This window comes from Mustela erminea, chromosome 14 (assembly GCF_009829155.1).
Source record: "Mustela erminea isolate mMusErm1 chromosome 14, mMusErm1.Pri, whole genome shotgun sequence".
In the NCBI taxonomy this organism is placed as follows: Eukaryota; Metazoa; Chordata; class Mammalia; order Carnivora; family Mustelidae; genus Mustela; species Mustela erminea.
In genome coordinates, this window is record NC_045627.1 from 75,958,768 (window position 1) to 75,976,588 (window position 17,821).

The window sequence follows — 17,821 nt, forward strand, 5'->3', positions numbered from 1 at the left end:
AAAAGAACGCAGAACTGCAAGTTAGGGTGACAAGAACAGTTCTACAACAAGACAGTGCTGCGAAGGCCATTTGGAACTGGACCTTGAATGCCAGGTTGGGGAGGGAAGGTTTCTGAACACAAAAGCATCTTACTTCAAAGCAGCGTTTTAGAAATATTAATTTGACGATGGGGTGCCAGGTTAAATGGAGCTGGGAGATTTGGAGGCTGGAAGATCAAAGAGAAACCACGGAAAGAGCCAACACGGAAGTATGGTGGTGAGATGGAAAAGGGAGGTGGGGGTGGGAACTGTGGAGGAAGAAGCCCCTCCCTCTCTGGGAGCTTATTAGCATTTGTTGTTGGAGCTTTCTGTTGTTTCATAAAGTACATCAAATCTGTGGGTTCCAAAGAACTGATTCATTTTGACAGTTTCTAGGAAGGAATTGGGGACATGGCGGACTTACTAATTTTGAACCCGCAACACATAACATCTGTATGAGTGGATATGGTGACCCTTTTCTTAACCTATATCCTCATCTAAAGACCAAAAAGCATATCTCAAAAGTGCCCCCACTTTTGGGACATGTAGGATTTAAAGGAGATCTGAAAACATTTTATTTTAAAAGAAAGCTAACTCAAGTTGAACATGGGCTATTCCACACTTTTCCATAAATACATGTGAAAGAAAGCTCCAAGAATGCCAGCGCCCCCTTTATACCTGCAGCCGTGTTGGAACTCCTGATAAAATAACCTTCTGGTTTGACAATGAGATATCACCTCACACCAGTCAGAATGGTTAAAATTAACCAGTCAGGAAACGACAGATGCTGGCGAGGATGCGGAGAAAGGGGAACCCTCCTACACTGTTGGTGGGAATGCAAGCTGGTGCAACCACTCTGGAAAACAGCATGGAGGCTCCTCAAAATGTTGAAAATAGAACTGCCCTATGACCCAGCAATTGCACTACTGGGTATTTACCCTAAAGATACAAATGTAGTGATCCGAAGGGGCACGTGCACCCGAATGTTTATAGCAGCAATGTCCACAATAGCCAAACTATGGAAAGAACCTAGATGTCCATCAACAGATGAATGGATATAGAAGATGTGGTATATACACACAATGGAATACCATGCAGCCATCAAAAGAAATGAAATCTTGCCATTTGCGACAACGTGGATGGAACCAGAGAGTATCATGCTTAGCGAAATAAGTCAAGCGGAGAAAGACAACTATCATATGATCTCCCTGATATTAGGAAGTGGTGATGCAACATGGGGGGTTAAGGGGGTAGGAGAAGAACAAATGAAATAAGATGGGATTGGGAGGGAGACAAACCATAAGTGACTCTTAATCTCACAAAACAAACTGAGGGTTGCTTGGGGGAGAGGGGTTGGGAGAAGGAGGGTGGGGTTATAGACATTGGGGAGGGTATGTGCTATGGTGAGTGCTGTGAAGTATGTAAACCTGGCAATTCACAGACCTGTACCCCTGGGGATAAAAATATATTATATGTTTATAAAAAATTTAAAATTAAAAAAAAATAACCTGGTTTGGAATATTTGTGATTTAAGGTATTTATCATCCAGAAATTTGGGGGAGTTTGAGGTACCTCTGATTGAGTAGGGGAAAAGAGTTTCAGGAGAGTTTTGTGACAATTCTAATCACATGCCCTCATGCATGGTACGTTTATACACATACCTATGTACACAAATACATGTATCTATACATAATGTCCACAGATACACAGACATGTATACTTGTGGTAATGTTATTGGCATCCCGGCCTCTGCGCCGAACCTCTGCAACCACATTCTGGCTTTATCGCTCACAGAAATGCAATCCCTTGGCCCATGATGGGCACTCAGGCTTGGCACACACTCTTCCAGTAACACCTCTTGACAGAAAGATGGCGAAGGATAGAAAGCCTCCTCCCCGCATTCCCTACACCTCACTCCATGGCCCAGCACTCGGAACCCCTTTTCTGGGCCGTGTCAAATTCAACTCTTTCCAGGCCCTTGGCTATTTTGAGTCTGCCTCTTGAGGGTGGCAACAGAAGGAAGCCTGAAGGGGAGACAAGTTTGCAGTGACAGGTAATGGAGCCTCTTGGGAGCCTACCATAAACTCGGGGTACAGTCCCTGTTCCTCCCCCTCTTCCAAGCCGCCCCCCTCCTCTCCTTGCTCCCCCTTCTCAGCCTCCCCCAAGTTGGCAGAACTAGGCTGACAAGTCTTGGCGCAGGGGTGAATAAACAAATCACCCACACCCACTCCCACCGGCCTTGTAACACTGATTGATCATCCAGTTTGGGCCTGAAGCAAATTTTATGTTTGGATTTCAGTAAGGGAAGGTGGCTAACACTGCTTAGTTTTATAAACTGAATAAGCCTTGCTTTTAGCTCTTGACTTGGGTAGCTGTGACAATCAGTCTCTCTCCGAAGGTAAGAATATGGGTTTGGTCCACATGTCGATGCTCCCCCCAGACCCTATTCTTTTTATTCCGATGCGAGAAAGGCCTGTGAGCGGTGTATAACGTTTTTGTGCACCCTTACATGGATAATTAGAAGCTGTTTACTTCTCCAGGATTCCATTAAACGCTTTTCATTTTCAAGGCTGAGCTGAGGACGTCACCATGGCCCGATTAGAGAGGGGGCTTGCAGTCCCGCTGCTGCCAAGGAGGCTGTTCCCTACATAGAATCCGCCCACAGCCGGGCTAACAACTCGCCAATTTCACACGGATTCATTCGCCAACTCAAAAACCCCTGATGGAACTCGAAATGCTATAGGATATTCACCCCCTTGAGTATTTACATATTTTCTCCTCTCATCCCTCCAAAACTAACCCTAGAGTTTTCCGAATCTGGGAACTTGGGCAAAAGGAGAAAGCAACCGAGCAGCCCCAGGACTCTGAAATGTCAGCTCATTACGTCAATCAAAACTAACAGTACCTTCTTGTTTGTATTGACCCATCTCAAAATATAAAATCATGTGAGTAATAAAACACAGAATACAGGTGCTGTAACTGAATGTGAAAAGTCTGGGACGTAATTAAATGTGTTCTTTGTTCTTGGCGGTGTCATTTGCTCTACGTTAACATTTGTGTTTCCTTAAGCCTCTCTTTAGACTATCCACACGCGCTGTTGCATCATACTCACATATTCATTAGCCGGGGCTGGGGAGTGTGTGATTTTCCACCTGGTCCTCAGCGTTAGCTGTCAGATGCACAAACCTTCGCTTCCTTTCTGCGTCTACTGCACCGGAACAACAGAAGCTCCTTGCGAGAGCGCCCAGAGAGCGTTCTGTGACAGCTGAGGGGCTCATGCTCCGGGCGCTCTGCTGGAAAGTTTCCTCTAAGCACTAACACCCGCCTCCGATCCCCCGAGCTGGCAGGGCGCAGGCTGGCTGGGTCCCCTCTTGACGGGGGAAGGGTTTTACACACACTCTGCAGGGCTGTGAGATTCGAGAAACAACCTCGCCGCCAAACTCCTCCAGCCCCGGCGGACAGACTGTCCAAGCCGCTCCGGGCGCGGGGAGAACGCCGAGGTCCCCTCCCCGCTAAGGGGAGCGCGCGCTCTGCTCCGCAGGGAACCTGGCACAGGAGGTAGAGGGGACTGAGGAGTGGGGGGGCCCGGGAGGGAGCCCAGCGCGGGAGGCAAAAGGGGCGCGGGAGGGAGCGGACTGCGGGAGAGAGCGGGAGCTCTGCGGGGACGCGGTGGCAGCCGGGCGCAGTAGTGGGGTAGGGGACACAGGGCCCTGGAACCCGAGGGCGCTGCAAGGGGCGCGCCTGCAAGAACCGGCGGAGGCGGGGGCGGCGCTCGTGCGGCGATCTGCCCCGGACTCCCCGGAGCAGCTGAACTGCCGGTGGGAGGGGGGCGGGGGTGTGGGGAGCTGGGATTGGGAGGGGGTGTAGGGGGAACTAGATAGGGGCGTGCCTTTGCCCGGATTGGCTGCAGGAGCCTGACGCGAGGTCCCGGGGGTTGGCTAGGGGGAGTGGGAGCGGGGTGGGGTGGGTGCTGGGTGCCGGGGCCGCGGGCTCAGCGCGCTCAGAACCATGCTGAGGTCCCGGCGGCTGTTCCAGCAGCGGCAGCGGCTCCAGCAGCAGCGGCGGCGGCGGCGGCGGCGACAGCGCACGGCTCGGGCGGGGAAGGCGCCCGGCGCCCATGCCTCCGGCCCCGCGCAGCGGCTGCCCTGACCTGGCCGCGACCTCCCTCCGCGCGCCCCGCCGCCCCGGGCCCCTGGGGTGTTCCCCCACCACGGCCCAACCCCGCCACACCCCCCGCCCCCGGCCTCCGCAGCTCGGCATGGGCGCGGGGGCGCTCGCCCTGGGCGCCTCCGAGCCCTGCAACCTGTCGTCGGCCGCGCCGTTCCCCGACGGCGCGGCCACGGCGGCGCGGCTGCTGGTGCCCGCGTCGCCGTCTGCCTCTCCGCTGACCCCGACCAGCGAGGGCCCCGCGCCGCTGTCGCAGCAGTGGACGGCGGGCATAGGCCTGCTGATGGCGCTCATCGTGCTGCTCATCGTGGCGGGCAACGTGCTGGTGATCGTGGCCATCGCCAAGACGCCGCGGCTGCAGACGCTCACCAACCTCTTCATCATGTCCCTGGCCAGCGCCGACCTCGTCATGGGGCTGCTGGTGGTGCCGTTCGGGGCCACCATCGTCATGCGGGGCCGCTGGGAGTACGGCTCCTTCTTCTGCGAGCTCTGGACCTCGGTGGACGTGCTGTGCGTGACGGCCAGCATCGAGACCCTGTGTGTCATCGCCCTGGACCGCTACCTCGCCATCACGTCGCCCTTCCGCTACCAGAGCCTGCTGACCCGCGCGCGGGCGCGGGCCCTCGTGTGCACCGTGTGGGCCATCTCGGCCCTGGTGTCCTTCCTGCCCATTCTCATGCACTGGTGGCGGGCCGAGGGCGACGAGGCGCGCCGCTGCTACAACGACCCCAAGTGCTGCGATTTCGTCACCAACCGGGCCTACGCCATCGCCTCGTCCGTCGTCTCCTTCTACGTGCCCCTGTGCATCATGGCCTTCGTGTACCTGCGGGTGTTCCGCGAGGCCCAGAAGCAGGTGAAGAAGATCGACAGCTGCGAGCGCCGCTTCCTCAGCGGCCCGGCGCGGCCGCCCTCGCCCGCGCCCGCGCCGGGCTCCCCGCGCCCCGCCGCCGCCGCCACCACCCCGCTGGCCAACGGGCGCGTCAGCAAGCGGCGGCCGTCGCGCCTCGTGGCCCTGCGCGAGCAGAAGGCGCTCAAGACGCTGGGCATCATCATGGGCGTGTTCACGCTCTGCTGGCTGCCCTTCTTCCTGGCCAACGTGGTCAAGGCCTTCCACCGCGACCTGGTGCCCGACCGCCTCTTCGTCTTCTTCAACTGGCTGGGCTACGCCAACTCGGCCTTCAACCCCATCATCTACTGCCGCAGCCCCGACTTCCGCAAGGCCTTCCAGCGCCTGCTGTGCTGCGCGCGCCGCGCCGCCCGCGGGAGCCACGCGGCCGCCGGAGACCGGCCGCGCGCCTCGGGCTGCCTGCCGCGGGTCCGGCCGCCGCCGTCGCCCGGGGCCGCCTCGGACGACGACGACGACGACGACGTCGGGGCCGCGCCGCCCGCGCGCCTGCTGGAGCCCTGGGCCGGCTGCAACGGCGGGGCGGCGGCGGACAGCGACTCTAGCCTGGACGAGCCGGGCCGCCCCGCGGGCGCCTCGGAATCCAAGGTGTAGCGCCCGGCGCCCGCTGGCGGCCCCCCGCGCGCCCCGGGAGCAAGAACGCCCAGGCGCCCCTGATGGCTTCCCGGGGGGCGAGTGGGGGGGAGCGGGAAGCGATCTGTGTTTACTCAAGACCCAGAGCAGGTGAACTCGAAGCCCGCAAACCTCGTCTGATTCATCCAAGGCAAACACAAAAGCCACGGACCGTTGCACAGAAAGGAAAGTTTGGGGAGGGCTGGGAGAGTGGCTTGCGGATTTGTCGGGTTCTTTTTTACCTGTGTGTGCTTCGGCCTTCTTTGGTGTGTGCGTGTGATGCATCTTCAGTTTTTTGGGGTGTCCTTTTTTTTTTCCCCCTCCAGGTGGTTTTTGACACTTGCTTTGAGTACTGGGTGGTGGAAGGGAGAAGCATAAAGGCTATCAACTTGGCCTCCAACCCGTTGCAGGGAACAGGAGCGGTCCACGGGAGAGAGAAGGGGGAATGACAGTTGCCAGGACATGTTCCCTTTGCTTTCCAGAGAAATTTCATTTGACTTCCTGAGTAATGATTTTTCCTGTCCTTAAAGCAAAGGGAAAGGCTGGATGCAAAAATCACGTTTCAAGAAATTTTAAGCTATTCTTGGAACAAGCCTCACCTTGCTTTCTTTTTGTAGGGCAAACCTGCTGTCCCCAACGCGCCTCGGTGGTCGGGCTGAGGGATTTCTACCTCACACTGTGCACATTGCACAGCAAGATAGAAAGACTTGTTTATATTAAACAGCTTATTTATGTATCAATATTAGTTGAGAGGACCAGGCGCTGAGCCTCTGTGACATGTGACCCTGTCCATTGAAGACAGGACAGAAGAAAAAAAAAAAAAAACCCAAGAGGAAACAGTTCAGATTACTGCACACATGGGTAAAAAAAAAACAAAACACAAAACAAGGAGTGATTCCAAATACCGTTTTTGCACAGTGTTAGGAATTGTAAAGTCCACACAAGATATTACTTGCACAAAAAGAAATTAAATATTTTTTAACTGGGGCAGGGGCAGATCTTAAAAAACAAAAATAAAATTCGAACTCGACTTCTGTTGTCCGGTATGTTATTGAGCTAATGATTTATTGGAAAAATACATTTTTATACTCTTTTATCATGGTACTGTAACTGTATCCATATTACAAATATAATTATCTTAAGGATTTCTATTATTTTTTTATGTCCAAGTGCCCACGTGAATCTGCTGGTAAAGTTTAGCACTCGTGTGTAAATGGTATTTTCTCTGTGTGTTTTACCAAGTATTTATACTTTGGTGCGACTAACTACTGTGTGAGGGATTGGTCCATGTGCAATAAATACCAATGAAGCACAATCAAGGTTATGTACCGTGTGTCTGTGAGGGGTCAGTGATAATGGAAGAGACAGTTTGTTTTGTTCAAAATATAGGCTGGGTTTCCCATAGAGCTCTTTTAAAATAGCTTTTCATGACTCAGTAACATAGCAAAATGCCTCTAGACCAAATAAGGCGTGCACCTACTGAGAGCTGCAGACTTGCCCTAAATTTTCACAGTCGGATTCAAGGTATTCTAGACTACTTATAGATGTTTTCAAGATCCCATCTGCTGCACTTGACTTAAGAAGTAATATGTGGGATTGTGTATCTTTAAAAAAAAAAAAAAAAAACAAAGGCAATAGAGCCAGGTAAATCAATTGCAACTTTGCACAGAAAACGCAGGGGAAAAAACTCCTTGAATAATGAGTTGGCTGCCTGGAAAAGAGGTAAGTGGCTTCCACAGCTTGTTTTTGTTTTCCAGTAGAAAATCACAGTCTACAGATGACGATCAGTGTGTGCAAATTCCTTCAGTGGCCGTTTAGAATGGAAAGTGCTTGTATGCTTAACACAAAAAATGTATGAAAACAGCTTTTTAAGCCAACATTTTTTTTTCTCTTACATAATTATCTAGACCATTTTTCCAGAATCTGGGGGTGGGCAGGTCACAGGGAAAGGTAGATGTGAAAAAGTTTGACACCCCCCCCCCAGCAAAACTGTGACATTCAAATGGACGGGCTACTTTTCGTAAAATTGATTTCTAAAGAAAGGATAGTGAAATTCCATCCTGGGATTAATTCTGCATTCTCCAGTATAAGTTTAAATCTTTATCTGTTTATTTTTAACCAAGCATTATATTTCATGATCGTACAGCAAAGAAACCAAAGTGAGGATTATAAAGTTTTGACTCCCTACTGAACTTTAGCATGAAGAAACGAATCTCTGCTAAGTAAAGACTGAATATTCTTTTTTTTCTTTTTTTTTCTTTTTGGCAATAGAATATTCTAAAGACCAGGAGACAGTCTTTTGAGAAAGGTTAATGATACAGATGTTTTAGACCAGCAGAAGGTTGTATGAACAAAAGTGGCTATGAAATTTAACCCCCTTCTCCAGGAAAAAGAAAGAGAGGGAGAGGAAAGGAAAGAGAAAAAGGGAAAAAGGGAGAGGAAAGGAAAGAAAAAAAGGTGGTGGGAGGGGGAAGATGGCAAAACTTACTTAAAAATACAAAGAACAAAGAAACAGTTTGGAGAATATAAAATCTCAGGATGAAATCTCACTTGTTCCCCAAGAAATAAATAGAGCCCACTTCTATCCTCACTTACCCCATGAGTATATACGATGCATTTTGTTAGGGGTTTTGTTGTTCTTCACTTTAATTTATACTAAAAAATTAACAGACAACACCTACAGTGGCATCTGAAGAACCCTCAAGTGCCAGGGCAATGCTTCCCTCTCCTGACTTCCTTGTTATTTTGTTTAAGTAAGTCCTTGCGTCTAAATAAAAAGACATCTTCCCAGCCCCATTTCCCAGGCCCATCAAACCTCAGGTCTTAAAATCGTGACACTCCTTTAAACTTTAGTAAACAAATATATATAATTTAACTACTTGGTCGAAACTGTTTAGTGAATTACAAGAACCAACTATAATCTTGGAACCAGTTGGTACGTATTTGTAGGAAATAGAAAAATATTTTTCTAGAGTCCCCTGGTATTCTGAGCATTATAAGGATTCCGAAACAGACCAGTGGGTGACTTCCGACTCTCCGTGATAACTACTTTTTGTTATTTTTGAAGACGACAGACATTGATTTATAACAGAAATGCAGGAATCTGGGCTGTCAATCCCAACCACTGTGGCAATGGGAGGAGAGGACTGTCAATCCTGTTTAATCTGGTGAAATGATACACTCCAGCAACACAGAGGACAGCAAAGAATATGCAGAAAATCAACCTTACGCCGTAGGTTTGTGTGCAACAAATTCCAAAGGCATAAACCTTAAAATTAACACAGTGACCTTCAGTGTGATCAAGATTCATTGATTCGCTACATTGGAAATTATGTTGAGATTGTGCAAAGTTCTCCAGTGCGTAACAAGATATCCCAGCATCTATAAATGCTCCCTCCAGCGCAGAAACATGTAATTGGTATAGAATATAGCTGAATCCCTAGATAAAACTTTGCAAATGGAGTTTATTTTTTCAGTCCATGCTTTCTTTGGAACTGGAATTATTAATAACTTCTTTTTTGGGAATTACTAATAACTTCTAAGTGGCTATTGTGAAGCCTTTCCTTGGGAAGCACATTTTTCTAGCTTCTCTTAATTTGCATTTTGAACATGCTAACTTCCTCTGGCAATGTGTAAAATTGCCAGACGGAAATTCTGCACCCACAGTATCAGGATGATATAACCATTTAAGTTTTTAGCAAGAGCTTCTAAGCAAGGGTCTAAAGGAAAATTATTAAGTTTTGCTGCCATATGTGAAAAGCTTTAAAAGAATTTTTTTTTAACAAAGTTGGACCCATTAGTTCTTTTGAAAGAAAAACATAAAAAAAAAAAAAAACCTTAGCAGTAATTCAAATTAAGCACATTGGCACAGATAATTCAGTTTTATTTTGTACATTTCTGGCATATTGTGCTGAGAAATACTAATTCTTTTGAATCCCTGCCAATTTCCTACTAATCAAAATGGAGAAGATATGCACTGTTTGGATTATACCTAAAAATAGTTGTGCTACAGTCACATCAGCAAATGGGATTAAATTAATTTCTCTTTCTTCCCCTTCACACATACCCTCTATATTATTTAAATTTCCAACAAAATCTTGCTCCGGAATCTCAGAATTTGTAATTCAGTGTGTCCCAAACTTCACTGCTACATTGCAAGGATTTTAAGCAAACTCCACGAGACTTCTTTCTGAGAAATACACCTCTCCTGAAATCTCCGCTTTCACCTTGCTTTCATTTGGAGAGTCTCTATTAAATAGCCCTTAGAAGGTAATCAAAGAGGTGACAATACTATAAATAGATACTTTGTGGATTAATTTACCTTCAGCAGAGTCTTTTCACCCTTTTGTGGGAGGAGAAAGAGAAGAGATTCTGAATCAAAAAAATTTGGTCATTTGATGGAGGAGTGAATAGGCTTCCAAGTCCAATTGCTCTAAAGACAGACTGGAGAAGCAGCAGCCCCAAGGAAAAGTTTACCCGATCACGTCATAGTTAGAGCGTGACCTTTACAGTAATGCCAGCGGAGCCCAAGACAGCATTGGAAATAACCGTCTACACCCTATACACCTTTGCCTTCACTTGCATGTCCCGCAAAGATCTCTCAACATCCATCGGCCTTCTGTACCTGAAGCCAGTTCTTATGTGGGACCCAGCACACTCACTAGTCCTTCTCTTGGGCAGTTCTTCAGTTCTTCTCGAATGAACCTGAAATATCTAGAACATCTAGTTCTAGATAAATTGTCTTCATGGAAGTATTCATTTCTCATAAACAGTTTCTTACAGCTCTGGTTTTCAATATATCTCAACACACTGATTACAATTCTTTCTTCTCTCTCCGCATTCCCTTGCTCATAGCTATTAATTAGTATTAGCAAGATCATGCTATAATTTTCTTCCAATTTATGCCACAAAACTTACCTATGATGCATTTTAAATGTCTTAAGTTTGGATTTCTTCCTGAGAATTTCAGTACTGCTCATAATTACAAGTGGGGAAAAAAACATTTTAACTATTGTTTGCACATTTCCTATAAAAGGTCTTCACATTGAGTGTAAGGTATGGGGCTTTCTTAGGCTTTGTTTTTCTGTTTTTCTTTATTTTTCACTTTATCTTTTTAAGATTTTTTTTATTTATTTGACAGAGAGAGACACAGTGAGAGAGGGAACCCAAGAAGGGGGAGTGGGAGAGGGAGAAGCGGCCCTCCTATCCAGCAGGGAGCCCAATGTGAGGCTTGATCCCAGAATCCTGGAATCATGACCTGAGCCAAAGGCAGACGCTTAACAACTAAGCCACCCACACACCCCTATTTTTCAGTTTCTAACCACAGGACCTTGTCAGTCTTTCAGTATCCCGACTGCAAAGGATAACATCAGTTCTACCTTTAACTATGTGTAAATCAGTTTTCCTAGTCCTTGTTAGGCTAGCATGAGTAAATTTCTATTCTTGGAGAGCAAAAACTTGTTCAAATAGATGGCCCAAAGATTTTGGCTGCTCTGGCTGGCCACTGTGGCCAATGACCTTGGGAAAGTGGGTTGGTTTTCCTGCCACTCAAGTTCACTTCCCACAAAGCCAGATCAGTAGCCTTTGTTTGTGAAACCCTTTGAGATAGGAGTTTATTGCTTTGCAAAGTCTATCATTTCAAATACTTCCTCCTAACTTTCTTTTCCCTTTCCTTGCAACTCCACCCACAAAAATCCCTGGTTGTTGGTGGTTTGGTTTTTTTTTCTTTTTAAGTGAAAGGAACGGCTAAGAAGAGCTAAATAAATATACAGTACCCCATGCATCCAAACAAACGGTCCTTCCCTTTTTATCACATTTAAAGTTCTACAGAAACCCAGAAACAGCAGCTGAATAAAATAACCTCCCCAAACACCAGCTTTAAAAAAACCTGTTTGCCATGTGCAAAGCAAAAATGGTTGTTTAATGATTTTTCACTCACAGCCACTTTGAAGAAAAAAGTAAGTCAATTTGAAAAGTTGTTCACCTCCACAATTTTGTATTGTATTGAGTTGTAAATGCTAAAAGCAACTCTGGATTGTTCTCTTTTTCTGGGCATAGCAATGCAGAGATGAAAAGTGCTGAGAGTAAGGGGAGTTTGTCTTTTTGTTTATCTCTTTTGTGGCTCACAGAATATTGGGTTTCTTTGTTCCCAACTTCATAAACAGTGACAGACCTACGGGAACTTTACGGACTTAACATATCTGTTACATTAACTGGAGGAATTCACCTGCAATCTTGATGTCCTTGTTAAAAACGCTTCTAAAGAGTAAACATTAATAGATGTTCCAATGACATTTTCTGCACTCCAGGGATTTTTCTAAAGCCATTAAAGGTAACATTTTAGTAAGACAGTCCTCTTACAGAATTCCTTGTGCTTAAAGGATTCTGTGATCAACCCTGAAATAATTTTTTTTCTTAAAATAGGCATACTTAAGTAAAACAGAGTCACTAAGAAAAATTCCAGACTCTCTGATGTAGGAAGGACTTTGATATATCTAGTAAACAATACTGCTACACCTCCATCAAAGAGCAGACCACTGAAATTGATGGAATTCAGCTTAAGATTTAAAGATTCGCCCCACCATTTTATAGCCTGTCCTATCAGCAAATATTTTCTTTGTAGCTAACACAAATCCCTCTTGCTGTGTTGACTCATGACCTATCCCCATGGAATTTCACAAAGGATGACTGATGGATCCACTATTTTCTGTATAAAAAGCTTTCTGATGATAAATATGAAAAATAGTGACCCCCTTCCTCAGCTTTCTATGCACTATTTCCATGCCCTCTTACAAACTTCAAATTCTTTCATTCTTCCTGTTGTTCAAATGGGACTCATCTCAGCTATGGGATTCCTCCTCGCTTGAGGCTAGAATGAAATACAGCACAGTAAAGTGTTATGTGTGGCTCCTGGCTGGGCACATCAATGTACTGTCCTTCCTAGAATCATACAGCTAATTTTTTTTTTTCAGTGTCACCAGAGCCACAAATTTCTGAAGATCTGAAAAAATACTGTACAAAGTGACAAAGTGTAGAAGGAAAATTAGTAAGTCCTTACAATCCATGCATAAAGCATCCTTGTGAACACAGGACAAAACAGGCAATATAAATTTTTCTTCAAACAGGCAATCGGGAAAACTCCCTCCCCAAAGGGCAAATGTTTACAGCTCTCTTGGAATCTTTTGAGTAGGAATATACATAAATGGCTAAATAAGTTTTACATTAGTTGTACTCAGGACACACCAGAGCTATTGAGAGGATTTCTGTCATTAGTCTTCCAGATGTGAGCTATGATTCAGACGCTCTCGACTGTTCTTAAAAAATTGAGCGTGGGGCGCTTGGGGGACTCAGATGGTTTGAGCATCTGCCTTTGGCTCCGGTCATGATCTCCAGGTCCTGGGATCGAGCCCCATGTTGGGCTCCCCGCTTGGCAGGGAGTCTGCTTCTCTCTCTCCCTCTGCCTCTCCCCCTGCTAGGCTCTCTCTGTCTCTGTCTCTCTCTCAAATGAATAAATAAAATCTTAAAAAAAAAAAAAAAAAAGATTAAGGGTACTATGCACTGAGTGAGTGTGCTGTATGGGAAGCAAGCAGCCTAAGACTCTGAGCCTGTCCCCAAGGCACTCACTCTGGCTGGGGGGATTGGACCTCCACATGTGGCAAATGACAAAGGCCCTCGAGGCAGGCGTGGCTGAGTGCCAGTCACATGGGCCGAGAGTCCAGGCTCTAAACTGGCACTATCCAACAGAAATAAAATGCAAGCTCTATGTTTAATTTTATGTCTTCTAGTAGCCACATTTTTCCATTTTTTAAAATTTATTTATTTATTTATTTATTTGAGAGAGTGTGCACGTGCACACGAGAGCACCGGAGAAACAGAAGGAAAGTATTATGTGTGGTTGATTCTGTGATCGACCCTGAAACAGTTTTTTTTTCTTAGAGAGAAAAGCACTGTGCACTGCAAGAAGATCTGACATGACCCTCTATTTCCTTTGTACATTCAGATTTTTCCTACAGACATAAAGAATAATATCGCTAAGAAAGGTGCAAACCTCCAGCTGATGTGCCTATGAAGCCGACTCCGCCAGGCATCACAGGAAACAACGGGGTTCTTCCCCAATACTTCCAAGAAATGACTTTATTTCTAGAAATGGCACATAGACTGTTGGAATGATGGACCTTGACATCATAAGTTCAATGAGCATGAAAGTGGTGTACTGTATATTACTATTCTTTAAAAATAGGCATTTCACTACAACTGTTGACTCGGAATGACAGGGTCTAGACTCTAAGTTCGGTTGTCAAAGTGTAAAATTGTTGATTTACTTGTCGTGTATTGTATTCTATCTGAAATGGGATTTTCTCCTTTCTAACTGAGAGGTCTATAACCCTTTTTCTTGCTGGACTCCAAGAGAAAAAGCCCCTCTCCCTAGCCTCTGGGGTCTCCCTGGACCCCAAAAGCCAACAGAGCTAAGAGAACCAATCAGATGCCACTTCACCAACACACAGATTTGTTTTAATTTTACATTTGCATATCTATCCTGTAAGAAATCACCTTCTATCCATAAAAAAGGATATTTGGAGCAAACAAACAGAATGGCCCTCTCCAAGTCTGCATCTCCCACTCAGGGCTTTTCCACATGAAAGGGATTCACAATCATTGTCTTCCCATCTTAACACAAGAAATGGAGCTCCTGTCAAACCTTTAGCTATTTAAGGGAAATTATATGGATTCTTGCCTTTTGACAAAGCATTGGGACTTTAACTGGTGTTCTTGATGTATATATGTACTGAATATTGCGGAGTTCATTTAAATAGCATTGTATTTGCATTACCATACCAGGATGATTGCCTGTGTGAAACTCAGTGCTGAGGTTTGGACTGGGGAAGACTGGGGAAGTAGACAGCAATGCAGAGAGGACCACCCCCACGAAAGGCATTTACAGACCCTTGGCCTAAACACTCCGCAATTTATTTGGTAAGAATGCATTTCTCTAGATCAGCTCCTAAGATGGATATATAAAATCCGAAAGCCAGTTTAATAATTTACAATGCAACTGTCACAAGGCCTCCTATACCTCCCTGAGTATGATGAAATCTTTTCTCATTATGCCCAAGGAAGATAATTATAATCAAAAGGTTGCTTAGTGAGCATAGGGTCAGAACAAGGGAAGCTGGTTGCAAAACTTAATGTTAAGGCCATTAGGCTAAAATTTACCAATGCATCCGTTTCTATGGTGGGCTGGAATATTGGAAATCTGCTGGCTTTAAGATCTACTCTTGTTTCTTTCCTCAGCTGGGCTTGGATGGACACCTGCCTACATGTGACTCTGTCTCACCTTTTTCTATCACCAAGGTCCCCACCTTCCAACTGATACATTCTTCCTTCATAGAAGTTAAGATACTTAAGCAAGTCACTGTCAAGTCTTACTGATCTGCCTGTCTTTTTACAAAGACAGTCTATCTCTACTCTCACCCATTATTCCTGAATTCGTGGAAGGTGCGAGTGGGGAGGACATTTTGATGGTTCCCCTAAAGCACTGAGATGGAGGCATATTCCCCACTAGAAAAGCTCTTGTTTCTGTTTCTCCATTATGAGAACCCAGGTGTTTGATTCTACTAGTCTTGCGAAAAGAAATAGCATTGTTTCCATTTCAGTCAATGATACAGAGATATAGATAGATACGTATCTATGTATCTTGCTCTAAAGAAAGAGATTAGGCAGAATATATGGGATAAGTCCACAAACACTTATTGGAGGCACTGTGGGGCCCGAGGTGCTTTGCAACTCTTGAGCATTTTTTGTTTTAGGAAGAGAGTATGGTGCATATGCATACACTGTATATTACACAATACCCTAAACAGGGTCCAGGTCAGAATTTTTAAATCAAACACTAATGTTTCTACAGTGAAATGTTTGATCATTCATACTAAGTGGGCAAATAATGACTATAAATAGCCTCTCGCTAGTTCAGGTCAGGTTTTGCTGCCAAAGGAGTCCAAGTCAGGTCACATTTACTCTCAAATGATTTATGGAAAAACTATCCTCAGAGCTTTCTGGATCATGGAATTGAGAATGAGAAACTATGGACCTGTAATATGGAATGTTCCCTTGTAAAATGGCATCTAATTTTCAGGGAAGGCAGTGAAACATATTAAAACCTACTAAATATGACAAATTGATTAATTTATGAGTAAGAGTATTCAATAAATACTTGCAAAAGGGGTAAGAAACACAGTTATTGAGACAGTGGCAATTTCGGGGAGATTTAAAATATTTTAATTATTTATTCATTCATTCATTTTAGAGAGATAGCACATGTGGGCCCACAAGTGGGAGGGGGAGAGAAAAGCTGACCCCCCACTGAGAGCAGAGCCTGACTCAGGGCTCCATCTCAGGACTCTGAGATCCTGACCTGAGCTGAAATCAAGAGTCCTGACTCCTGCAGAGAGATTTTAAATAACTAAGGCGGCATCCTATTAGCAGATATTAAGAATGGTCAAGGGCAGGGGCACCTGGCCGGGTTAGTCAGGAGGGCATGTGACTTTTGATCTCAAGATCACAAGTTTGGCCCCACATTCAGCATGGAAACTACTTAAAAAAAAAAAAAAAATGGCCAAAGGCATGATGGTGATTGATGGGCAGTTTCTTGGCAGCTACTGGCAAATTTTTTGGAAATAATAACAATATATATATAGCCAATCTTCTGCTTGTCTGCTTATCTACATGTCTACATCTACCTGCTAAGAAAGTGTTCTTGATTGGGCGCCTGGTTGGCTCAGTGGGTTGAGCCTCTGCCTTCAGCTCAGGTCATGATCTCAGGGTCCTGGGATCGAGTCCCACATTGGACTCTCTGCTCAGCAGGGAGCCTGCTTCCCCCACCTCTCTCTGCCTGCCTCTCTGCCTATTTGTGATCTCTGTCTAATAAATAAATAAAATCTTAAAAAAAAAAAAGAAAAGAAAGATAGTGTTCTTGATGAATACACGGCTGATTCCAAGGACTCTCAGAATTGGAAGAGACCTTTAAATCACTGTAGTCCAACTACCTGTTAGAACAAAGAAGCTTCTTATCCTTGAGCCCCTCTGAGATTATAAAGAGAAAAGAAAAACAAAAGTTGTGATTTTTACCCAGAAAGATGCACATACATAAAAAGTGAAAAATGTCACAGTCATTGTCAAGGTCTCCTTGACCTTGGTCTCCTGACCCCTGTTAAGCATATCTGCCTTAGATGCAAACCATATTTAAAAAGAAAGCTAATGTTTTATCATTTCACAGCAATCAGTACCCTGGAGGGCTTCGTTCCCTCATAAACTGACTGTGGTCATATGTTTTGGTGGCTTCTGTGACATCTATCTCAACTTATGACTCTCGATACAATATTTATAAGATTAAATCTTTTGAACTCATTGTGACCCTTTCTCTTTATCTTAAATGTTGAAAAAACATAATGGCATTTTTAGCTTTCCTTTGTGTATTTTTACATCCTTATCACCCATAATTCAGACGGGAGAAAAACAGAAAAAGAGGTCCTCTACGGAAAAACATAAAATTTTCTACTAGTCCATGCATCAGGCATCAATTTTCAATGTGACATTAACTGGGAAAGGAAATGATGAAGTAAATTTTCTAAGTGTTGCGCTGTCCCTGGAGAAAAGATTTATATTAGTCTCTGGCTTCAAATCATGATTTAGATTTGTCAGTAGCAGTCACGCCATTTCTCCTTTCTGATGATTTTAGGAGTCTGATAGAAGAGAACTCGGGGTGTGCTGCCATATACACTTCCTTCCGCACATTTATCTGAACAGTTCACGAAAAACATCCTTTTCAATCTAAGGGTCTCAAAGAGCCTCGCTCCCTAACACCAGCCCCTTGGCACACCTGCAGAAGGCACGCATGAACTAGCCTCGCGATCCCACTGCAAAGGCTAGCTTCCTTTTTCACGGGAAGTTAAGCGAGCAATGGTTCCTACCAGGTGTGCGCAGAAAAACTTCCCTACAGCCTCTCTCCATTTAGTCTGGTGAAATTAAATATGAACTGTCCTAAGGGCAAGCTGGATCCCAGCTGAAATCTCACCCTGTTGCTAGGCTCCGTCCAGCAGCTCAACACACTGTCTTCATGAGCAT

General features: G+C 45.4%; 1 protein-coding gene and 2 long non-coding RNA genes across 3 annotated transcripts in view; 2 read left to right on the forward strand and 1 right to left on the reverse strand.

Annotated features, from left to right (window-relative positions):
- Positions 1 to 3,838: 3,838 nt before the first annotated feature.
- ADRB1 (adrenoceptor beta 1) lies at positions 3,839 to 6,574 on the forward strand. Its single transcript, XM_032313821.1, has one exon. It carries the CDS (start codon positions 4,136 to 4,138, stop codon positions 5,681 to 5,683), a length of 1,548 nt encoding a protein of 515 aa, XP_032169712.1. The 5' UTR covers positions 3,839 to 4,135; the 3' UTR covers positions 5,684 to 6,574.
- Positions 6,575 to 11,508: 4,934 nt separating this feature from the next.
- The window catches only part of LOC116573631, a 28,673-nt gene continuing 22,360 nt past the window's right edge, over positions 11,509 to 17,821 (reverse strand). The window contains exon 4 of the long non-coding RNA XR_004278900.1: positions 11,509 to 12,569. This is a non-coding gene — a long non-coding RNA (uncharacterized LOC116573631). The remainder of the gene's footprint in view (positions 12,570 to 17,821) is intronic.
- On the forward strand, positions 13,833 to 16,017 carry LOC116573632. Its single transcript, XR_004278902.1, has 3 exons — positions 13,833 to 13,905; positions 14,540 to 14,674; positions 14,993 to 16,017. It is a non-coding gene; the product is annotated as an uncharacterized LOC116573632 (long non-coding RNA).

Coding starts and splice junctions, on each gene's coding strand:
- ADRB1 (XM_032313821.1), top strand. CDS start 4,136: ATGCCTCCGGCCCCGCGCAGCGGCTGCCCTGACCTGGCCGCGACCTCC.